Source organism: Phocoena phocoena, chromosome 6, assembly GCF_963924675.1.
Source record: "Phocoena phocoena chromosome 6, mPhoPho1.1, whole genome shotgun sequence".
NCBI classification, from domain to species: domain Eukaryota; kingdom Metazoa; phylum Chordata; class Mammalia; order Artiodactyla; family Phocoenidae; genus Phocoena; species Phocoena phocoena.
In genome coordinates this window covers 101,949,323-101,974,757 of record NC_089224.1, presented here as the reverse complement: position 1 = coordinate 101,974,757, position 25,435 = coordinate 101,949,323, and the positions used below count along the sequence as shown (strand labels likewise).

The window sequence follows — 25,435 nt, the reverse complement described above, 5'->3', positions numbered from 1 at the left end:
AGAGGCAGAATAGTGCTTCTCAGGGGAGGTGGCATTTTAACAGGGTCTAGAAGGAGAGGGTGAACTTGAACGTGGTGAAGAGGTATGAAGTGGAGCTACAGGGTAGAGAGGTGGAGGAGAGAAAAGCAAGTGAAAGCATGTAAGACTCAGAGCTTTGAAAAAATGCAAGCAGTCCAACTAGAGTGCATGAAGGGAGAGAAGGAGAGTAGGTCCAAAATGAAGATTAGAGCAAGGTCACTTCACTTTAAAGACACCAGTTTGCTCTCCTTTTTAAACATTGCTTATTTTTAGGGTACCTTGCCCATTGAAGCCCGAGAGAAAACTTTATATCTTACAGCTTTTGCTGTGATTGGAATTAGAAAGGCCTTTGATATATGCCCTCTGGAGGTAAGTAAGAGTTTTCTTTCTCCAACACCCATGGTCTTTTTCCATACCATATTCTTGGGGGGAGGGGGGAAGGTAAGAGGGGGGCTTGAAAATAACTTTAACTCCAGAATTTAAGGATTTCAGAATTATGATAGATACTAGAGAACATCTAGTCCAACCCACTCGTTGACAGTTGAGAAAGCTGAGGCCTGTACGAAAGGTGAATTTAATTGTCCCATGTCACAGGCTACTGACTTGTAGAGCTGTGATTAGAACAGATAACCTCTGACTGTGATGAGAAAATGACCCCGTGTCTGCAGTTTCCTACTCTTACCTCTGCTAAATCTTATGCCACGTATGTGACTGTTGTTCTGTAACCCGGAATACAGAATGTTGAGGTACTCTGTATCACAGAACTGTTGAGGATGCCCCATACCACGTTTGCTGCCTTGGGTTGTGCTGTTTCATTTGCTTGGAAGCTGAAGGGAGAAAGGAGAGGATCCACTTAAGTGAATCAATATAGAAGATTCCAAAGGTTAATAGAATTGAGACCCTGATCTGGGAAGTAAATTAGACATGTCCTTCAAACCAGCAGACAGAACCAAGATGGAAAAACCCAAGAGGATTGATAGGACTTGAACCACAAAACAAAATAATCATTTAGTTTAGTTCAAGAGAATTGTTTTATATATATATCCAGTAAGGCAAAATAATCAACAAGGAGAAGTTAGCAGTGGTGCTGGGAGAGAATGCACCAGGCAAGATGTCAGCAGCGATGCACCATGCCACCTCCTCATCTACTTATCCAAAATAACTACTTTAGTTGTCTCAGGACAAAGTCATAAAGACTATTTTCCAAGGAATCCTTAGGATCAAAAAGTACTTTGACAGCTTGGCTCTTTTTCTGCTACTGATGGCTTTAGTTACTAAAACTCCTTTTGAAAATGTGAATCTGTCTCAGCTATGCTGGGGGGGGAATGGAGAAAGCTGTGTCTATACTTGGTGCTTCTTCTTCCCAGAGGCTAGGTCTGACATGGGAAGCAGAAATTCAGTGGAAAAACCTCTACCGAGGAGGGGAGGATTCAGAAACTAAAACAACTGGATGTGGACGATCTCGTTTTCACTTTCCAGGTTACACTCTGCTCCTTCTCCTGGAAGGATTTGCTTCAGGGAGACACCATCCATTTCCATTAGGTCATTTGTCTTTCCACCCTTCATCTTGCCTGCCCCAGAGTGGTGCCATCTGGGGGCAGTTCCCATCAGTTGATAGGCCGATGCTTGACAAAGAAACTTAGGTATCTTCTGCTCTTGTTTCCAGAAAGTCAGCACAGCTGTAACTAAAGCTGACACCTTCCTGCTTGAAAATACCCTCTCGACCAAGAGTACTTTTACACTGGCCATTGCTGCTTTTGCTCTTTCCCTGGGAGATAAAACACACCCACAGTTTCGTTCAATTGTCTCAGCCCTGAGGAAGGAAGCTTTGGTTAAAGGTATGACTTGTTCCTGACAGGTACTCGGCAAGTGTCTACTAGGCATGTAGCGTCTGCTAATTGGGGAAGGGGTGGTGGCATGCATAGTGGAGTGAGACACCATCCCTGCCCTCAAGAAACAAATCATCACAGTACAATGGAATAAGTGCTGTTATTCATTTACTTAGTCACTCATTCAGCACATTTTTATTCATTCCTTAATTCAACAAAGGAATGAATGTGTATTGAGTGTATTGAGTATTGAGTACCTCCTATGCACCAGGCACTGTTCTAGGCTCTGGGGATAAAGCAACAGACAAAAAAAAAAAAAAAAAATTCAGGCCTTCATGAAACTTACATTCTAGTTAGGGAGAGACAAACACGATAAATAGCTAAAACATTTAATATACTGAATAGCTTAGTGATGACTGATGTGAAGAAAAATGAAGCAGGGAAGTGACACAGGGTGAGGGGGTGGGTTGTAATTTTAGATGGGGTTGTCAGGCTTAAGCCTCACTGAGAAGACGGTGTTTGAGTCAAGACGTGAAGGAGGTGAGGAAGCAAGCCAGTGGCTCTCTGGAAGGGTGTTTCCTGGTGGAGAAACAACTTTGCATATTACTGAGGTAGGAGCATGCCTGGTGCTCCAGAAAAGGCCAGGAGGCCAGTATGGCTGGAGAGAAATGAGATGAGGGTAAGAAGTGATGTCAGGGAAGGAAAGCGTGAGGGAGTGCCATGCAGGACCTTGGAGGTCATTACTGGAGCTCTGCAGGACTCCTGTATACAGTTGTGCAATATTCAAAGCGCCCAAGCAAGCAGGTGAATTAAGGCTGAAATCCAGCCTGTGCTCTGCTCCCCCATCCATGCACCCTGGTTTGAGTCAGCTTCTACCCTGAGCAAGGGGTGCCTGAGTCTCATTCACATCAAGGTGCTATGGGGGCCAGTGTGAGCCCCAGGAGAGTGCATGACCTAGCTTGTATTGTACCAGGTTGGCTACAAAGGTATATATTTCATTTTGAAAAGTAAAGATATTGCTTCCCATGGGTCAAGAGTAAAGAAATAGAGAGGAGCTGTGGTCATTGGCCAATGTGCCTAGACCAGCACCAGCATGGTTGGGCACTTCTGAGCCATCTCCTGCCTAAGGTTTTCTAAAAGTTTAATAAATCTTACATGAGGTTTATCATTATCTACAAAATTTGACTTCTGTCATCATTTAAAAATGACTGACTCTTAACATATACCTCAAAACCACTTGTATAATACTTTTCAAATAACACAAAAGAAATGTCTTGGGTATTGTAAGAAATGAATCATAAAATCATAGAATTTAAGAGCTAGAAGGGAACTTAATAATTCAAATAATGTTTGATCTGGACGTATCTTTCAAAACCACAACTTTCATTCTAAATACATCCTCCACAAGTGAGGGAAAACATTTTGTCCAAAGTCATGCAAATCAGGTAATTCTGATGTGTAAATAGATAACGTCAAAATTTTGAGGGATGGAGTGGGAGGTTGGGATTAGCAGATGCAACCTATTATATATAGAATGGATAAACAGCCAGGTCCTACTGGATAGCACAGGGAACTATAGTCAATTTTATATATGTATATAAAATACATATATATTATATATATAAATATATATACATTCTTTTTTAGATTTTTTCCATTATAGGTTAAAAGAGCCCTGTGTTAAGGGATCTTGTTTGTGTTGGTCACCTTGAGAAAGTTCTTCTTACAAAAGAGTAAAAAATTTCTGGAAACCAGAAGGCCACTACCAGAAGAAACTTCTAGAAACTCGCTAGAATTGTTATGCCAAATTCACACTTTTCATCATATTTACCAGTGTGATTTGTTGATGTTCAGGTAATCCACCAATATATCGTTTTTGGAAAGGTGACCTTCAACAGAAAGACGGCTCTGCACGTTATACCAGCACAGCACACATGGTAGAAACCACGGCCTATGCCTTACTTACCAGCCTGAGCTTGAAAGACATGAATTACGTTAATCTAATCATCAGATGGCTATCAGAAGAGCAGAGATATGGAGGTGGCTTTTATTCGACCCAGGTAATGTTTCTTTCTCAGGGTCCATCCTCCTGGAGATATATTTAGTGCCTCCCACACCACACATTCCACACTCCTTCTGACCTCCATGCTTCTGTCACCAAGGGAGCATACCAAAGATATGAATAAAGGACTAGAATCAAGGACCCTAATGTATATGTGCATTGACACCCTTCTTATACAGAGGAGCAAGTCAGCCTCAGGAGGTTCATTCAGGGAGTTAGTGGCAGAGCCAAAATCAGAACTCACGTCTCCTGACTCTAAGCCCAGTACTTCCTTTATGATTCTTAATTACCATGAAGGGCTAGGAGAGTTAAATCCTATGTAAGAAACAGCAGCTGCTATGCAAAGGTACTGATGTTCCCTTCCACAAAACAAATAAAAAGTGAGAGGAATACTGATTACTAACATGTTTATCTATCTACCTACCAATGTAAACTCATTCAAGTATGTATATTTTACATTATAACTATATGCAGTTGTTTAGTGTACATCTACATTCAAGTTTATCTCAAATGTTAGCAGCTTCCCTGTTCCCTGGATGCTTGGACAATGATGGGGTGTGTGTGTATATGTATATAAAATTTAGAGCTAGAGGGGTCCTTCAGGATGACATTAGTGATCATCTAATCCGAGGAGGCAAATGGTTTCATTGTGGGTACAACTGGAGGCTTAGAGAAGAGAGGACCCCGCTTATTAGCACTGGCTGCATGGACATGGGCAGAGAGGGTAGCCACAAATTTGCTATCTCTGATCTAGCCACATTTCCTAATTTTGTAGATGAAGAAGATGAAGTCCAGAAAAATTAAGTTCATCCATTTATTCCTTCAACAAATACTTGTTGAATAGCTACCATGTGTGTGTACTTACTAAATGTAATGGATGCCAAGAAAAATATACTACTTGCCCCCATGAATCTTATATTGCAGTGGGGGACGCCAATGATAAACTCTACATAAAAATATTACCAATTGAGATGAATGCTCTAAAGGGCAGAGGGGAAGAACATTAAAACAGAATAATGAGAAGGGGGAGCTTCTTTATGGCTTCACTGTGCGGATATTTAAGCTGAGACTTAAGGATGGGAAGGAGATACATTGTCATGCAAGGAGTTGGAGGTATTCTGCAAAGAGTGACTTGCTTGAAGTCACGTGCTCAGGACAGGTAGAGAACCTGGATGTGAGGCCACACTGCCTTTCTGTCCCTGCTAACAGCAGCATCCTTATTGGGGGAGGGGGACGATCTTCCTTCCACCTCCACATGGGGACCCTTAACCAGTCTCGCTCAGTCAGCTGGAGTTTCATCTCCAGGCAATGCTGACTCACCTTCTCATAAGAAAGGGTATTTGTAAACAGAGAGTACATAAATAAGTAAACCTATTTTTGTGCCTTGCTGATTGTTGATAGGATACAATTAATGCCATCGAGGGCCTGACAGAGTATTCACTCCTGGTTGAAAAACTCCGCTTGAATATGGATATCAAAGTTTCTTACAAGCATAAAGGTGACCTCTACTATTATAAGATGACAGAGAAGAATTTCCTTGGGAGGCCAGTAGAGGTAAATAAAGGATTTTTTTATAGTATTTTATAATCGGATGGGACCTTTGAAATCATCTGTTACAGATGCTAATACGTATTTTTCTAATTACCACATTTTAGATTATTTTAAGGTATATTTAAACATACAAGTAACTGGAAATAGTTCTTACTGTCCACAGCTTACAAATCCATGTTTGTGCAAAGTAAATACGCATGAGAAATAATACTGAACGCAAAAATCTTTCCAGGTGCCTTTCAATGATGACCTTGTTGTCCTAAGTACTGGACAAAACAATGGCTTGGCTACAGTACATGTGAGTATTTCATGGAGAGCCGACTCAGTTGGGGTTATGTGTGACTTAATTGGGGTTATGTGTCAGCTTGTACTAAGTAACATAAAAGAAAGTTAGGGACTTTGCCACAAAGTTACAGAAATCTGGGCTTGGGTAACCATGACTGAGGTAAGAGTCATTTATCATTCTTTCTAGCTATCTTGGTAGCTGTCCCCACAATTTCTTTTTGAAAATGGTTTTATTAATCTTTATATGTATGTAGTCTGTGTATTTGTGGAAATTATATATATATATATAATTATATAGAGAGATAAATAATTTTTATGTCTATATATGTATATATACATGTGACTTGTATGTATACACTCATACGTGTATATACATGGATGTGGTGGTTAGTAACATAGTCTCACCTCACTTGTCCAGCATCATTGGGGATTGATGGATATGTAAGGGCTTAAGTTTCTTCTATTTTTAACCATAGATTGCATGGACACATATAAACAGCTTAGAAAAACGTGTAACTGCCAAATGCCTCAAATAAAATAAACTATGTATTCGGAGCATAAGTTAACAGTCTGTTGATTATTTAATTGTGTGCTCATCTTTAATACATTTATTCCTTCAAAGACTGCTTCTAAGATTGCGTGAGGGTGGGGAGATGGATGGTCCACTTTTCTGTCACTTCTGGTCACTCTCACTATACCTACTTCTGGCAGCACCCCTGCCCTTCCACGCATACCTATAATTTGTTGTTACCACAGTGGTTTGTGGGCTGAAGAAAACCATACTTCATGACCTTGTGGTGTTCTCTGTAAAATTAGTGTACAGGCACAAGGATGAAAGTCTTAAAAACTTTCCTGTAGAGTGAGGTGCTCAGATTTGACTGCGTGGGATTAGGACCAAGGTTCTGACTGGACAGAGATCGTTTTTTGCTTACCTTGGGCTTCTCAGCTATGTTTCAAATTGTGGAGTTTGCTGAAAGTCCAGTTGCTGGGAAAATGGTCTTTAATGTACACCATTTGCACTGGGTGGTGAAAATACTTTAAGCATCTCATTTCTAGCTGCAGTACTGCCATAATACCTTTTCCACTCCCCATTTTAAACAGAATACTCTTGTTTACTTGTCCCAATATAGGTAAAAACTGTGTTTCACAAAACCAGTACCTCTGAGGAAATTTGCAGCTTCCATTTGAAAATTGAAGCTCAGGAAGTTGAAGGTAAAACATCATGATTTACACTATAATTTTGGTTAAGCATAAAGAATGCCAAAGAGCTTCCCTGATTAGGAAAAACATGCTAAATCAAAAAAACAATTTTCTTATTCAAATTCTTTAACAGGTTGACATCTGAGTAAACATAACTGCCATTTATTATAATACAGGTAACTAATAATAGTTGGAAATTGATATTAAATAACAATATCTAAGCTAAATGTATCCGCTATTGATCCAGAAATTGTTTTGACTGAAAATTACTTTAAGAATGTAAGTAGCATAAAAAAAAATGTAACTAGCTGTAAAGCCACAGAAGGGTCTAATTTCAGAAATTTGCATTTCTGTTACTTTTGTGTCAGTGTTCCATTCCTGGGCCCTGAATTTCTCTCATCACTCTGTTGGGTTTCCATCCCTTACCCTTTCTGTATCCCAAGGAGTTTGGCAAATGCACATTTCTGTGCCTCCACCTTCAACTTGATCTCTCCAGGACTTATGATCCTTTCTTAATGTGCCTTTTTTTTTTAACCTGTGGCCCTCTCATCCCTCTTCTGATGGGTTGGTTCTCCCCTCCCAGTCCAGAAGCAAGGCCACTTGCACACCCCAGTTCTCCTTTACCCTCTGCCCTGATAGCTTCTGTTTGTGGCTCTGAAGCCTGTTCCTGCAGGAAATTTCCAACTACCAGCAAATCCAGGCGTCGGCTCTTCCTCCCTGCTACCTCCCCCAGACACGTGACCAACACATATTTACCTTAAATGACTCCTTCCTTAAATTATAAGTTCTTGGAGAGCAGAGAACTGTTCTAATGATTTCAAGACTTCCTGGGATTGTCAGTGGCCACGAATCTCCATTAAAATCATCAAAAGTGACAACTTTCAAATCACAAATCATTTTTAAGTGTGTTTAGAGACGTGCTCATTAATAATTCTGTTCTGACATGTTGCAAAACAGCTAAAAACGGTTTACTCTTATTTTTGTTTGTTTGTTTGCTTGTTTGTTTGCTGTGTGTGCCAGCCCGCAGCTACAGCAACTCGGAATACAAGCGCATAGTGGCATGTGCCAGGTGAGCCTGTTTCCAACAAGGGGAGAGTAGACTTCAGGGTCTCACTTCTGCCAGAGTATTATTTCTTCAAATATTTTTGAATTATAAGAATGTCCAGAAGATGCAAAATTGTTCACTTTTTTAATGTGGAGCATAGCAGGTATTTTTTTTTTTCTCGCATCTTTATTGGAGTATAAATTCTTTACAATGTTGTATTAGTTTCTGCTGTACAACAAAGTGAATCAGCTATATGTATACATATATCCCCATATCCCCTCCCTCTTGAGCCTCCCTCCCACCCTCCCTATCCCATCCCTCTAGGTCGTCACAAAGCATCAAGTTGATCTCCCTGTGCTATGCAGCAGCTTCCCACTAGCCATCCATTTCATATTTGGTAGTGTATACATGTCAGTGCTACTCTCTCACTTCATCCCAGCTTCCTCTTCCCCGCCCTCCCTTCCCGTGCCCTCAAGTCTGTTCTCTACATCTGCGTCTTTATTCCTGCCCTGCCACTAGGTTTATTTGTACCGCTTTTTAAAATTCCATATATATATGTGTTAGCATACAGTATTTGTTTTTCTCTTTCTGGCTTACCTCACTCTGTATGACAGATTCTAGGTCCATCCACCTCACTACAAATAACTCAATTTTGTTCCTTTTTATGGCTGAGTGATATTCCATTGTATATATGTGTCACATCTTCTTTATCCATTCATTTGTTTTTGTTTGTTTTGGTTTTTATGAATTTTATTTTATTTATTTTTTTACATAGCAGGTTCTGATTAGTTATCCATTTTATACATATTAGTATATATATGTCAATCCCAATCTCCCAATTCATCCCACCACCACCACCACCACCCCCGCTCCGCCACTTTCCCCCCCTGGTGTCCATACGTTTGTTCTCTACATCTATGTCCCTATTTCTGCCCTGCAAACCGGTTCATCTGTACCACTTTTCTAGGTTCCACATATATGTGTTAATATATGATATTTGTTTTTCTCTTTCTGACTTACTTCACTCCGTATGACAATCTCTAGATTCATCCACGTCTCTATAAATGACCCAATTTTGTTCCTTTTTGTAGCTAATATTCCATTGTATATATGTACCACATCTTCTTTATCCATTCATCTGTCGATGGGCATTTAGGTTGCTTCCATGTCATGACTATTGTAACTAGTGTTGCAGTGAACAATGTGGTACATGTATCTTTTGGAATTATGGTTTTCTCAGGATATTTGCCCAGTAGTGGGATTGCTGGGTCATATGGTAGTTCTAGTTTTAGTTTTTTAAGGAACCTCCATACTGTTTTCCATAGTGGCTGTATCAATTTATTCCATTAAATAGCTACTTACTGTACAGAACAGCTTTGTTTTGCTCATATATAGTTTTCTCTCCCATTTTTGGTCTTTTTCTAATTCAAACACTAAAATATTAATTTGTCTTCCAGAAAGGTAAAGATAAGATATGTAAGTATTAGGAAAAGAAAGAGCAAAAGATTCTCTCAGAAGCAGCTTCCACACTTTTACTTAGAAAAATCATGTTCACCCAGTAAAATCCCTGGCCGTTATCAGCCAGCCGGTGGTTCTCAAGTCAGGTTGCACATTGAATTCAGCTGGAGAGAGTTTAGAACTATGCAAAACTCCATCCAGGCTCACCCCTGGAGGTTCTTCTAACGGTAGCCAGGGCTAAGAGCCATGGATGCTGAGCCCTTAGCAAACTAACTCCAAGGCCTGAATTGGCCACTATCTTCGTTTCCTATTGCTGCTAGTAACAATTTACCATAACTGTAATGACTTAAAACAACCCAAATGTATTATCTTATAATTCTGGGAGTCAGACGTCCTAAAATCAAGGCATTATTGGGGCCACGTTCCTTCTGGAGGCTCTAGGGGAGAATCCACGTCCTAGCCTTTTCCAGATTCCGGAGGCACCTGCTTTCCTTGGCTTGTTGCCCCTTCCTCCGTCTTCAAAGCCAGCAACACAGCATCTTCCAGTATCTCTCTCTGACTCAGACCCTTGCTTCCATCACCGTAACCTCCTTCTCTGACTCTCCTGTTTATTTCCCTTATAAAGACCCCTGTGATCACATTGGACCCACGCAGATAATCAATCAGGAGAATCGCCCTGGCTCAAGATCCTTAACCTAATCACACCTACAAGTCTCTTTTGCTATGTAAGGTAACAAATTCACAGCTTCAGGGGATTAAGAGGCGGACATCTTTGGAAGCCATTATTCTGCTTACCAAACCACCATCCTAAAACGTTTATGAAAATATAGGTTTTTGAAAATATGTATATATACTTTAGTGATCACACAGAGTGAATCAGTTAATGGCAGACCCAGGACTAGAACACAGGCTTCTTCCTTCTTTCCACCACCCCTTAGTACTTCCTGTTCTGTTCTGTTTCCTTAATTCTTCCTATTCTCAACAACTGGCTGGTATTTTGCTGTTTTTACTTATAATCACACATGATGCAAAGCACTGAGTATGGGTAAACTAGAAATTCCATAGAGTTGTGTCATAGGTTGGAGCTGAAAAGGATTTTAGGGATGATATAGTAATCCTCTTATTTTAGAAGTAAAGAAACTGAGACCCCAAGAGGTGAAGTAACTGGCCAAATTCTCACAGAGTTAGAGGCGGAGCTAGGGCCTCAAAGCCCAGACCCTGATGCCCAGTCCAGTTTCTAAACCACATCCTTCAGTTAGTGTAATCTGAGACCACTGACCTTGAGGAATAGCACAGAATTTCTCACCACCTCCTTCCCAGCATTTTGCAGCCCTGTCTGTGGTCCCTAGCTCAGTCACTCTCTTCTCAGGATTCCTTCATCAGCTAGCCCACTCGAAGTCCCTCCTTCCTTCCTTGGCCAGTCTCTGCCATCTGTTCCCCCTCACACACCCTTCCTCATTCCCTAAGGTCCTGTTAAGGTCACCCTTTCCCAGGCAGCTTGCTTCCTGCCATTCCCACTCTTGGGTACCTCTCTTCTAGAGGACATGGTGTGATCACTGTTTAAACCCATAGCACTTGTCACAGGGAGGTATGAGCAAACTTGTTCTGGGCAAAGCTAGAATCAATGTGTGGGACCTACAGGGAGGTACACTGAGTGGGCACAAGGACTCTATGATAGTGGAGCTGGACACCTGTGGGGTAGCCTCTGCCATGAAACACTCACATGACCTTCAGCAAATCAGCTTACTTCTCTGGGCCTCTTCTGTAAACTAAGGATATTGGACTATCTGATCCCAAATTGCTTTACGGTAGTTCCACAACTCTGCTATACATTAAAAGGCTCTCATCAAAAACTTGTTCATTTGAATTCATTGACGGGAGGCCTAGTTCCAGATTGTTAATATATAAAAGATAGCAACAGAGATGTAATACTGCATATTCTACCCTTTGGTTTTTATAAACCGGGGACAAAATGTTCAAAAAACCAGGTGGAACATGCTTTTGGCTCTGTGATGCTGAAGCTGGGTTGGATAAATTCCAAATGTAACTGTGCAGTACTTATTCATGTGAGAAATTCTTTGCCTTCAAATATACACTCTCCTGATTTAAAAAATGCCAGCACACAATTTCTATGTTCAGAGGGTCTCTTTCGTGTATTTAGCTTTTTACAACTTCTCTGTTGTATTCATAAGAAAAGAAAAAAGGATTTCATTTCTCTCCTTCTCCTGGAACAAAATGCCTTTGGGAAAGATTGCTGTCCTTGGCAGCATGCAAAGGGCTTCTTGAAAGGAAGGTTTCTGTTCCACGGTTGAAACAGTCACCATGGCAACCAGTCATCAAGGCTCCAGCAACTTTTCATAGACACTCTTCACTCAGGAGGCCCTTTTCCATCATGTTGACAGAGTATTTGCATCTGTGAGCCAGAGCTCTCTGCTTCTGGTGACACTCACCCATCCAATTAGGGAGATGCTAGATGTCACATTTCAGTTCCAAGTTGCCTTATATTTTGTTCTAAATTGTTAATTTGGTGAAGAACGGGGCTAAATTTTTATAAGCCGGAAATTTTATAATATTGAAATTTTTATGGTAAATATGACATCTAAAACTTCTAGTAGAGTCTGCTTTATATATGTTCAATAAGATATGATTGGGGAAAAGAGGTCCCTTGCCACCTCACTAATTCAAATAATACCTCCCATTGCACTCATATTTATTCCTTTGGGTGAGATCAGTTCATTTTCCCCTTTATGAAGCTGTCTCACCAGGCTCTTCCTTTAATCCCAACTGCTCTCCCAAGCTCCACTCTCAAATGTCCGGCTGCCTCTCCCCACATCATAAGGTGAGGCTGGAACCTAAAACTCAACCTTTGCAGAACCACACTCCCATCCAGTCCCTACGCCACCAACCTGCTCCTCCTTTAAGTATTCTAACTTTGCTTAATCATAGAAACAGGCCTCTCTGCCTCTCAAGATGAAGCCTTGGAATTACAAAGATAAATTTAAAACGCGAGTTTATACTTCTTCACAGTTAATTTTACAAAAAAGAAAATGAGCTCTAGAAAGGGAAAATAATTTGGGGAAAACCCTCAGCAGAACTGGGATAAAACCCAAATTTACTGATTTGGGAATTTACTGGGAATTTCAGTATTGGAAATGGGAATTTCAGTAAATGGGAATTTCAGTATTCTTTTCTCTCATACCAGAAAAACAAAAACAAAATAAACCAAATCTCCCATTTTACCCCCTTTGCCTTTCTCCTCAACTTCCCCACAAGCACAATTCCTAGATGAAGGATAGCCCTTGAAACATTTTTTTAAATAAAATATCTATTATGAATATTTTAGAAAATAGAGAAAAGCATGGAAAAGAGATAATCACTTATAATCTCATCATCCAGAGAAAGTAGCTTCTAACATGTTAGTGTGTTTCCTTCCAGTCTTTTCCTGAACATGCTTATTGAGTTTCTTTCCAATATACAATTAATTTTCTTATTTGAATATTCTCCGTTAGAAAAAGAACTAGGATGAGAATCAAGAGACTCATGCAGCTCTGAGGTGAGATAGTCATGTGAGCTTGAACAAGTACCTTATCTCATCCTCGGTTTCCTCAACTAGCTAATTAGGAGCTTGGACTGAATGGCTTTTATGACCTCTTCCAACCCCAGAATGGAGGTCCATTGAGATAACCGGTCAAGTGAGTAAAGAGTTGGAATAGATGACTCAGAAATCTCTTGCATCTCTAAAATTCAGAGATTGCAACACATATATTGTAAAGAAGCAAAAAACTGGAGACTCACATTAGAAAGTTAAAGCCTACCAAGGAACAGGGGCTTTTCTTAAAGAATCTTATTTATTTATTTGTTTCATTTCCTAATCTCTAATTTATTTTAGCTACAAGCTCAGCAGTGAAGAATCATCATCTGGGTCCTCCCATGCAGTGATGGATATCTCTTTGCCTACTGGAGTCAATGCAAACCCAGAAGACTTAAAAGCTGTAAATGTTTTCTTTTAAATGTTGTTATGGATACCTGCTTTTATTTATTGCATTATTTTACAAACAAAGCTATTTCCATTCCTTCTAATAGTCACTTTCATAGAATCAGCCAGAATATTCTTTTCAAACCAACAATCTACCTAAGTTTTTATTTTTCAAAGTGAAATAGGGACATATACTTGCATGGTCTGAAAAATGTGAGTGCATACGATGACGTGTTCAGACTTTTTCAAGAGGAGGAGCTGCTCTTCAATGTCTTTAAATAGTGAATTACATCCCCATGACCTAACATTCCATCAGTGGGTGAATGCATTTAAACAAAAAGTCCATGAAATTAAATTTGAGCTTTCCTCTTTGTTCCCTTAGCTTGTGGAAAGGGTGGATCAACTATTAACTGATTATGAAATCAAAGATGGACATGTTATTCTGCAACTGAATTCGGTAAGTTCCACCTCTCACCATTCTTCATTTATTATTACTATTCAAAATTTGCAGCCTAAAATATTATGAGTCTCTCTTCTCCCATAATTTTCTTAAACCTTGAATTCGTCAAACAGATTCCTTCCAATGAGTTCCTTTGTGTTCGATTCCGGATAGTTGAACTTTTTCAAGTTGGGTTTCTGAGTCCTACTACTTTCACAGTGTATGAGTACCACAGACCAGGTAATCAACTCTACTCTAAAGTTTCTTCGGAGGACTGCTTTGTATTTATTATGTAGAAATGCACTAGAGGCCTGCAGATTTTATGTATCGCCTCTTCCAGGGCTCATTCCTCACAAACATTCCCAACTTGGACAAACAACTTCTGTGTGACATTGAACAAATCATCTCACCTCTCTGGTCCTCAGTTTCTTCATGTTTAGAATAACCGGATTAGACTGCTCCCAACTTAAATTCTTTGCCTCAAGTTTATCTTTGGTGTTCAGTTTTACTATTCATTGCATCTCTCCTTTTTAGAGATGCCCACTCGCCCAGCTATTTCTTTAATCCTCCCAGAATCAACTTCTCCTCCACCTATAATCTCATCACATTTTGCAGAGAGCTCTATTATAGCAGTTGCCACATTGCATTATTATTATTAATTATTATTATTATTATTGGTTTCTCCACAACCCCAGACAGAATGTTTTCATCCTTGTGCCCCTAATCTCTAGCACAGTGTCAGGTACATAATGTGTATTGATAAATGTCAAATGAATGACCCCCACGTTTGATCATTCAGCCACTTCTGAGAATATTAAGTGATTGGAGAGCACTTTGGTTCACAAGACAGAAGACTTCAATTTGGACAGTTCTACTTGTTACAAAATTCTTAAAGTGAACCAAACTCTGAGACCCATTCAATCTAGTTTTACTTCTGAAATCATATAGAACATAGTTAGCCTCTCTTCTCCTTGAGTGACAGAAAAAAACCCCAAAACTATGTAAATATATAGTTTCTTTTCTTCTCCAGCCTAAATAATTACCAATTACAATTCTTTCAATAGACTCTCATGTAACATAATTTTTTTCCTCTCATTCACTGAAGCACCAAATATTTTCATTCTAAGAAATGAATATTGAAGAGTAAAATTTCAAGCACAGAAAGGGAGAATATTTTGTGGGTAGAGGGGCCCGTGTTAGGATAGACAATTCATAATTTAACTTCCTTGGGCCTCAGCTACAAAAAGAGGGTTTGGAATAGGTGATCTCCAAGGCCCCATGGGAGGGACTTATTGATGGGGTAAATTGTTGTGAGTTCATCAAGCCACCTCTTCTAATTGCACTTTCATTGCTGCAGATAAACAGTGTACCGTGTTTTATAGCATGTCCCATACCAAACTTCAGAAAGTCTGTGAAGGAGTAATGTGCAAATGTGTCGAAGGTAAACTTTGTTTAATGTGTTTAGGCTGTGTGCTTGTTTAAAGCAGCCACTCATAATCTGGGACTAATCTGGGGGAAGCTGTTTGACAAACTGTCGTTTCTCAGAAGTAGAAATGTAATCTCATCTGATTGAAAGCTCATTCCTTGAGCACTGTAAAGCTACTTTTCAACAGCTCTGGGACAACCCGATAGTTCCTACTGTACAGAGGCAGAGAAATACCATCCAGATGGTTGTTGGATATCGGAAGGATAACATGATGTGAAATTGTTACTTTTCACCTGGTCATTTTAGTGTAATAGGACCACTGCCTAAGAGAACAGAGGCTCCAGACTGAGCCACTAGCTCCTCTTTCTTTCCCCTTGTCCTTCCCAGATAGTGACATTCTCCATTCAGTCTTTCATCTATCAAGGCAGTTTTACTTCTTGTTGGCCAAGGAAAAGACCCAGAATTCACCAATAATCAGCAATGGACTCTATGAGGGTCTGGGTTCTTTTTGGTTTTATTTTGTTTTTCAAAATCCTTAAAATCTATACATTTCCTAGGTACTTATTGCTCCATCTTAGAGCTGTATATCAGTCAACTCATCAATTTGGTTCCTTCAAGGGATTTTTGATTATACTCAAAATGGAAACATTTCCTCCTTTCTTCAATGAAGCATATATATTTCTAAAGAGCTGAATGTGGAGTGACTGACTACCCATTCTAAGAATAAGTCTCTTGTTCAAGATTTTGTTTTTGTTTGTTTTGTTTTGTTTTTGCTTTACATACTGTTTTACTTTATGGAAGAGGAGAAAATGGACAGGTCTTAGGAATCTGGTATTTGTAAGATTATATTAGATTGTCTCAGGGCTGATGAGAAAGAACTATGTTTACTCCCAAAGCTGTCTGTTCCTTACATTAACCTAACTTGTACTGTTTTTCACAAAATCCAGCTGACTGTGGACAAATGCAGACAGAACTGGATCTGACAATCTCTGCAGCTACTAGAAAAGAAACAGCATGTAAACCAGAGATTGCATATGGTAAGTTCAAAAGTTCAATGTATAGTTCCATTAAACACGACATTTTATGAAAACATGATCAGTTTGGAAGATCTACAACTTTACACAGTGATTATATAGCTACAACATTCCACATGTTCCCTTGAAGGAAAATGCCATCAATTTTCAGCATCAACATGAAAAGTTATTTATCCTTCAGCAAAGAAATAGGATTTTCATTAAAAATGATAGGAGCGAGGTGCACACGCAGCCAAGACACTTTATTCCACAGACCCCATTGAATTAAAGGTGCTAAAACATATTCAAAGAGAATATTTGAGAAGCCACAGAGGTATAAGATTTCACTACTGCATTCTTCCAGTCAATCGAGCAGAAACAGAGACAAAGACGGTTCGGGGGTCTGGGTACTTTCCAAATCCCTCCAAAGACAAGGTAAAAATATCAGTGCTAAATAATTTTTAATATATCTACAGTCACAATCCATGTTTGAGACCCTCTCCATTTCAAAAGGAGCATCTCCTTCTTGTTGTCCAGACCTCAGAGCTAAATCAAACGCCCAAGTACAGTTGTAGTCTTGTCTCAAATTCCTCATAGAATTAGATCCTTTATTTTCTGTCCATAATTTCTAATGTTTATTTCTGGCTTTTTTAATAGAGAAAGAGAGAGAGAGAGCACACAGATTATACACTATTTCAAATCTTTTCTTGAAAATTGGTAGGGGGTTATTTATAAATAAAAAATAAGAACAGTGCTGTTCGTGTAGCATTTTGTGTTTACCAACTGCTTTCATATATGGTTTCTCACTGGTGTCCCATAAGCCCCCTTGGAGGTAACAGAGAATTATCCTTATTTTACCAATGAAGAAAGTGAGGGTCTGGGAGACTAAATAATTTGCTCAAAGTCATGCCGGAAGTAAGTAATAGAACTAGGATGCATCCTGGTCTCCAATATTATTTCCATGATATCACGCTGAATTCTCTTAATGGAAATACAGCCATAAGAATGAATTTTGTATGGCTCATGGTCTTTCCTTCAAATTCATATCTTGAGTTTTTAAAAAATGCTAAAAAGTTGCCTAACTCAGCCAAGACCCACTGCCACTTTTAAAATACGTTGAAGAGAATACTATATTGTTTTAACAATTTCTTTCTAAAATTTAGAAGAACCAAGTTATTTCTTCCCTCCATAATAGAACTATTTTAACTCTTAAATATAAGAAATCTATTTTAACACAGAGTAAATGCAATCTGGATTTAGTTCATTACATTCAAGAAAAAACTTAGCTGTCTTTTTTGGAGCTACAGGTTAATGCTGGAATAATAGAATAGAAACAAAATTAAATAATTCCCTCTATCCACCTATGGCCACAGTAGGTACATTGCCCATATCCACCATAAGTACTTAAGAATCTGAAATTCAGGACAGTCTTTAAGCTACTAATTTACACAGCCTTCAGTTCTGCCACAATGAGTTCATTCATTCATCTATACGTCTTGCTAGCTAGCTAGGATCTCAAAAATGGACAAAAGCTTTTAGGTCATTCACTGCAACCTCATCGAAAGCAAAAATAAGAGGATTTTTTTCCTCAGGCCATATAGAAGAGATGGGTCCCTTCAAGCTGGTCATTTCAGAGCTGAGGTCAAACACACCATAGGTTAAACACTGATGCCTGAATGAAGAGAAAACAGGATTGAGAATGTTTCATGTCAGACAGTTGCCGATCCAAGCAAAGACGGGTTGGAAAATGGAGTCCTATCAAAAACCAAAGCCAGTGGAGGTATCTGAAGAATGGAGACAAGGGAACAGAGAGTCTCACATGGCAGGCCCGAGTGATAGAGAAGGAAGGGGCTCTTTGAAGTGCCCCATAGGCATGACTCCATTCATCTCAAAGATCAGAATCTGAACTTTACATCTAAGCCTTGTTTTGTTTGATTTTGTGTGCTTCTGTCTTTTAATTTAATATTGCTCTTATCCTAACCAGCCTGTTCTATAACAGTGATCAGAGATAGTGATTTTAAGTAGAATGAGTCATTACAGTCATGACCAGTAGAATCACACTGGGAGTATTTGGGAAGGCTTCTTGGAAGAAATGAGATTTAATGCAGGGTGCCCATAAGAGCTTGCCATGCTTCATTTCTCATATGTTTGACGGACTCTGGCTTCTATTGGACACAGCAGTAGTGGTAATAAGCATGAATTATTGTGTATGTGTGTGTTTTTCTTAACCAGCTTATAAAGTTAAGATCATAGCCATCACTGAAGAAAATGCTTTTGTCAAGTATACCACAACCCTCCTGGATATCTACAAAGCTGGTAAGAATTCATTCATTCATTCTTTCATTCAACAAATACTTAGTCCTTACTATGTGGCAGGCATTATATTAGACACAGAGGATACAATGTGAATAACACAGCCATAGGTCCTGCCTTCATAAAATTTATATTCTATTTGAGGACACACGTTTTTTAAAAAAGGAGATGGACAAATAAACAATTATAAATCATAAGTATTATAGTTGAAACAGATGTGGAATTAATGGGGGAAACTCCTTTGGAGTGATAGCAGATGGCGTCTTTTAGGAGATGATATTAGGAGTTAGCCATTCTTAAAGGGCAGAGTAGAGGAAACCAGATGGGCAGGAGCTGGGTCATACAGGGGTTTATAAGGCATGGTGAGAAATTTGGATTTTATTCTAGAAGTTCAAAGGGAAGTTAATAAACGGTTTTAGGTAGGCAAGAAACATTTTATGATGTATGGTTTTAAAAATCATCCTGGTTTCTATTGGAGGGCACAAGAGTTGAAACAGGGAAACCAGTTAGGAGCATCTATGAAGTGCAAAATGGCTCAGATGCCATGTGAGTTTTGATAGGATAAGTGAGATTTAGTAACCAATACAAAAAATAAATTCATATGTAAAATAACACATAAAACACTTTAAAATACGTTCCCTTTTATTCTTTAAGTAAAAATATTTACTGAGCTACAAATATTGTGAAACTGCTTGTAATGATGTAAATAGTAACACAAATGATTCATTAAATCATGTTTAATCCCAAATAAGTTTTTTTTTTTTTTTTTAAGAAACTGTCAGTGTTATTTTGCTTGACTCACTCACGCGGATAGGGGGCCCCTGTTTGTGCTTTGATTTGACAACAAGGAACCACATCAAATTTTTCCAATTGCATGTCTACTGATAGTCATTCCATGACCTATAGCCTCAATAAGTGATTTCTCCTAATAGCAGCAGTATCGTGCATGGTACTGAACACTTTCTCAGTTGCTGCTGAACTAGCAGTAATTACATTCAAATGTTTCTAGTCCTTATGACACCATCTAACATTTTCATGTATTTAATATATCTCTATTATCAGCTAAATTATAAAAACAATTACTGAAATGTCATATTTAATTTTCCTAATTTTCTTAATTTTTATTCCCCGTCAACCCTCAGAGTTTTACAAACATCATTGACAAAGTTTCAGAATTCACAGGTTTTACAAAACTTAAAAGTTCATTATATTTTTTGCTCTTGTCACTAAAAACAAAAACACTTTCATACAATTAGTTTTTCTCTTAAATTGATATTTTATTTTGTTTTATATCAAACGACATGTCATTCTTCAACAGCTCTTGCTTCATTTTCATATTTCCTTTACTTATTTTTCTACGATCAGTTTTATCATTCATTCATTAATCTGTCAGCTTATTAAAGCTGAAACATTTTTTTCTTGAATACGTAAAGATAGTATTGACATAATTGCTAGAATATCATAGGCAAATCACTAAAACACATATATATTCACTTTCTAAATGTTTACTCCTATATCTGTCAAAGCGAATCTATCAGACTTGATATGATTTATAAACTGCCTTTGGAGTTCTAGCACTACTGGCTGCCTGTCAAAATCTCAATATTTTTCCAATTTTTATTAATGCAGTTGTTTGAGGTCTTCACACTATTACTTAATTCTGTCTAGTGTATATTAGCTATGTGGTAGTGAATATCAAATATATGAAAACAATATCTAAAGTGATTTTTGTCTTTGATTGCATTATCCAGAGACACTTGATAGGAGATTCAGTCAAACTGAAACAGCTGGAAATTGCAGGATTTTTACTGAAGCCCCAGACTTCTCCCTGGCATTACATTTGCACCAATAAGGTGTTCATGTAAATATTTCTCATTGACACCTTTTTTCTCAAACAGTTTGATATGCTGTCCCGTTGTTCCTTCCAGTACCTTGAGTTCAACAAAACCCATTAAGCCATCTTCAAAGTCTCTAATTTTTCATTTTAAGTTATTTAAAACACATGTTATATTAAATAGTTGATTTTCTCAATAATGATTGAAATTTTATTTAATTACCTTATTTATATTTTTCAAAAAGCAGTGTTCTCATTTCAGTAGATATAAATTTTGCAATAAGTAGGACCATAAATCTAAATTGTGGCAATATGTGTACATTGTTTTTTTGAAATGTTATCAAGTATTTCAACTTTGAAAATGTTTGATTATTTTTAACCATACACTAGAGTTTAAAATTCTGATAGTTTCCAAATTTTTCTTTGCTTGATCAATACTCTGACAACATTTTTTCTGATTTTTATTATTTCAAATGTTTTACTGTATGAAGTTGATTTGTGATGTTATTTTTTTCTCATTGATGATCACAAGTGTTCCTTATTTGAAACACGATTGCCATTCTGACAAAATAGGTAAGCGTTTAGCACTTTGATCTTTTCACAACCCAATTTTCAAGCACTTTTTGCATACAACGTTCGCATCATAAGCAATAATAAGCCATTCCTATTTTTACTGAAATAATCAAGTGCTTTTCATTCCAGAAATACAAATTACTTATTTTGTATCAATTCTTGCCTACTATCAAAAGACATTCCAGACTGTTCTGAATTTTCTGCAGCATCAGATGATTCCCAAGCTGCAGTTTTGTTTGTTTTTTTAAAAATTTTTTTGGCTGCATTGGGTCTTCATTGCTGCGTGCAGGCTTTCTCTAGTTGTGATGAGTGGGGGCTACTCTTCATTGCGTTGCGCGGGCTTCTCATTGCGGTGGCTTCTCTTCTTGCAGACCACGGGCTCTAGGAGCGTTGTCTTCAGTAGTTGCAGCACACAGGCTCAGTAGTTGTGACTCACAGGCTCTAGAGCGCAGGCTCAGTAGTTGTGGTGCACGGGCTTACTTGCTCTGTGGCATGTGAGATCTTCCTGGACGAGGATTTGAACCTGTGTCCCCTGCACTGGCAGGTGGATTCTTAACCACTGCGCCACCAGGGAAGTCCCTGCAGTTCTCTTTTTTTACAAATTTATTTCTGGCTGCCTTGGGTCTTCGTTGCTGCATGAGGGCTTTCTCTAGTTATGGCAAGCGGGGCCCACTCCTCGCCGCGGTGTGCAGGCTTCTCATTGCAGTGGCCTCTCTTGCTGTGGAACACGGGCTCTAGGCATGCGGGCTTCAGTAGTTGTGGCACACCGGCCTAGCCGCTCCGCAGCATGTGGGCTCTTACTGGACCAGGGCTCGAACCCATGTCCCCTGCATTGGCAGGCAGATTCTTAACCACTGTGCCACCAGGGAAATCCCTGCAGTTCTTTACTGATATCATTTCTTCTTTGTTCTCCTGTCAATTCAGAAGATTCATATTTATGATAGTTAAAAGGAAATGTTAAGAAAATTTTGCATACTTTGTTATCTAGTCATTCTGGGTGTTAGTTTTTAATATATATAGATTTTGAATTCATATAAATATTAAAACACCATACACTTACCATTTACAAAAGAATTGCTGCTCACTAACAATAAACCAAAATAAAAACTAAACTACTTAGAATCAAGGGCAACTATGTGGTTCAAGGATAATGATGTTATTATCCTATGATTAGTGTTTCTCCTAAAGCACAGGATGCATAGAGTAGGTGAGGGTATAAATGAAAGAAAGATGAGTGATTGTTGAAACTGAGGTTAATTAATTATTCTCCCTTCTGAATATGCTTGAAGTTTCCCGTAACAAAAGGTTTTAAAAAATAATAAGCCCCTCTGCAGCCACACTGCTTACCATGACAGGGGCTGATTTGGCAAATTGTGCTGGGAAGGGTGTTTAGATGTTGCTGCAACAGGAAGTCATGTAATAATGGTCACCGGGAGAGCCTAAGAACATTAGCTTGAACTAACGTGAGTACCCTAGAATTTATAGTACTAATTAAAGTTTACCATTTATGCATTACTATTATATGCTATTTAGCAACAGGTTCAGAATTTTTTCAGGATTTTTTTAAATGTTTTTCTTTATTTTTGGCTGCATTGGGTCTTCATTGCTATACGTGGGCTTTCTCTAATTGTGGCGAGTGGGGCTACTCTTCATTGCGGTACACGGGCTTCTCAATGCGGTGGCTTCTCTTGTTGTGGAGCATGGGCTCTAGGTGCACGGGCTTCAGTAGTTGTGGCACGCAGGCTCAGTAGTTGTGGTGCACGGGCTTAGTTGCTCTGTGGCATGTGGGATCTTCCCGGACCAGGGCTCAAACCCGTGTCCCCTGCATTGGCAGGCAGATTCTTAACCACTGTGCCACCAGGGAAGCCCGAGGATTTAATAATTAGTATGACTCTGCCAGAGTTTAATAACTGGATATCAGTCCTGAATTTATAGCAATGAATTCCCTGTCCCGGACTCAAAAAGTTTCCAGCCTAGCAGAGGAATCAGGCATGTGGAGTGAAACATTATGATAGAAATTCAAGTATAATGGAGTAAGGGGAAGACAGATACTTTTGACAAAGAGCATCAGGGAATGTTTACTGGATACTGTGAGAACTGAAGATGCGTTTAAAGACGGGTAGACATTCAACAGGCCAACACGAAGAGGAATGCATTCCAGGCAGGGAGCCAGCTTCTTGGCTACGTACTAGTTCTGTGGGAATCCCAAAGTTATCCTCCTCAAAATTTTCTAGTCTTTTGCATGTCTTGCACTTTTCTACGAAGTTGCCCGTTGCCAGCTACCAAATCCTTTTTTATTTTCCTGTGTAACATATGGAGATTAATATTGTTCAACTCTAAAGAGGTTCTTTTAATTCCTGGTTCTACAAGAGTAATAATGAAAAGCGCTTATATATTGCTGTGTTCTAAGCACTTTCCATATAGTAACCCATTTAATCTCACAACAGTTCTGCAGTGTAGGTTTTACTGTGATGCCCATTTTTTGGATGAGGGGTCTGAGCTTCATTTGTCTGGGGTCACACAGCCAGGAAGTGGAAGATCTGGGGTTTAGCCTGGGGAGCCTAATCCCAGAGTCTGAAGTCTTTTTTTTTTTTTTTCACACACACACACACACACTGTATTTTATTTTTACAAGAGATAAATAAACTGACACCAAGCATTGTAAATGGATGACCACAACAAAAGCAACAATGATTGCAATTACCAAACACAAAACACACTCACACTATGTCATAATATTGCAGAGTCCAAAGTGTTAACCACATGGACATTGCCTATAGCCATCAGCCTGTCAATAGAAATTTACACTGAATAATAAATAGCCGTGAGGAACTGGAATTCTCGAAAGAGTTAATAATTTTGACATTGTGACAAGAATGTGATAACCTTACTGGTGTGTCTCTCAGGAGAAGCTGCTGCTGAGAAAGACTCTGAAATCACCTTCATTAAAAAGACAACCTGTGTTAACGCTGACCTGGAAGAAGGAAAACAGTACTTAATTATGGGTAAAGAGGCCCTGCAGATAAAATACAATTTCCGTTTCAAGTAAGTCACCAATATTTTGGAGTCTCTGATCTTCCCTCCAAAACGGAGTGCAACTTATTCTTAAACACACTGCGTGTTCTTACGTGCCCTGCTGTTAATACGCAAACCATTAGGAGCATAAATGAAATAATGTGAGTTTGAAACAAAGAACTCCTCAAAACCACCAGGGTAGCTAAGGACGCACTGAGGATAAGCCAGTTGAGTGCTCAGGTCTGACAGTGATCTGGGGGTGCTCATTGACCCCCCTTTACCACATGTGTTCCCTCAGTATGTTCTCAGGCTGTTGTGTTTTAAAGAGGACAGTGTTTGGATACACGTTTTATTATCTGTTTTTTAAAAATAGACATTGAAACAGATGCTGTTCTTGCCTTTAACCATGGGAGCCCCAAGCAGCTCATGATCCCCAGGGTTTTGTGGACCTTCCTGGGGAGAGACGGGTCCAGAAGTGTTTGGCCGGCAACCTGATCCCTGGGCACCTGAGCAGCCTGGCCTCAGCTGAATTCAGCTCTTCTCTCTCTGTGGCCATCATCACAAATGCTTTGTTTGCATTATTTCTTGGCAGGTACATCTACCCGTTAGATTCCTTGACCTGGATTGAATATTGGCCCACAGACACCGGGTGTCCATCTTGCCAAGCATTTTTAGCGAATCTAGATGAGTTTACTGAAGACATCTTTTTAAATGGCTGTGAAAACGCCTAAAGAAGGTCAGCTGCATCCAGTTTTCACTATGGACTCCTGTTGAAGTTTCTTCCTTTTTTTTTTTTTTTTTGAGCGTTCACAGCTGGTCTTATTTGGAGAGCTCACTCTACTTAGAATTAGGGACACTTGCTTTTATTAGAGAACGATTTTAAGAGCAGTAACTCTCTGAAATAACATGTCCTTGGGGGGCATGGAGACAGACACTCATTCCAAGGTTATTGGACACCAGAAGCAATAAATTGGAACCCTCCTAAAACCTACCACTCAGGAATGTTTGCTGGGGATGAAAGAATAGCCCCATTGAAATGTAGTATCTTACAAAAACATGGCCTTTGCTTGAAAGAAAATACCAAGGAACAGAAGACTGATCATTAAAGCCTGCCTTTGCTTTTTCAAAATGTGCGGAAAGGCGTGTTATTTCATGCTAGGTCAGCTTCAACCACACAAAGACAGGCAAATTGAGAGAGGTAGAGAAAGCAGCCCGGGAGACCCGAGAAGGCCTCACCTCAGAGCCCTCAGCAACCTGAGAAGGTAGGAGACTTGCCGTTGCCCCCTCCCCTCCTGTTGCCCTCTCCTTACCCTCATGGGGACCCCTCTACTCCCCTCCCTACCCACCCAGCACATACTCATTTCCCCTGGAACTTGTTCTCCTGGAAGGCAAGCAACC

At 39.2% G+C, this 25,435-nt stretch overlaps 1 protein-coding gene across 1 annotated transcript in view; it reads left to right on the top strand.

Annotated features, from left to right (window-relative positions):
* The window catches only part of C5 (complement C5), a 78,257-nt gene extending 53,098 nt beyond the window's left edge, over positions 1 to 25,159 (top strand). The window contains exons 27-41 of the mRNA XM_065879316.1: positions 292 to 387; positions 1,685 to 1,856; positions 3,702 to 3,907; positions 5,311 to 5,463; positions 5,693 to 5,758; positions 6,876 to 6,957; positions 7,966 to 8,014; positions 13,338 to 13,440; positions 13,807 to 13,881; positions 13,998 to 14,103; positions 15,221 to 15,304; positions 16,237 to 16,326; positions 18,535 to 18,618; positions 23,929 to 24,067; positions 24,630 to 25,159. Coding sequence (XP_065735388.1) covers positions 292 to 387; positions 1,685 to 1,856; positions 3,702 to 3,907; positions 5,311 to 5,463; positions 5,693 to 5,758; positions 6,876 to 6,957; positions 7,966 to 8,014; positions 13,338 to 13,440; positions 13,807 to 13,881; positions 13,998 to 14,103; positions 15,221 to 15,304; positions 16,237 to 16,326; positions 18,535 to 18,618; positions 23,929 to 24,067; positions 24,630 to 24,768 — 1,644 coding nt within the window. The 3' untranslated portion in view covers positions 24,769 to 25,159. The remainder of the gene's footprint in view (positions 1 to 291; positions 388 to 1,684; positions 1,857 to 3,701; positions 3,908 to 5,310; positions 5,464 to 5,692; positions 5,759 to 6,875; positions 6,958 to 7,965; positions 8,015 to 13,337; positions 13,441 to 13,806; positions 13,882 to 13,997; positions 14,104 to 15,220; positions 15,305 to 16,236; positions 16,327 to 18,534; positions 18,619 to 23,928; positions 24,068 to 24,629) is intronic.
* The last annotated feature ends 276 nt before the right edge of the window (positions 25,160 to 25,435 follow it).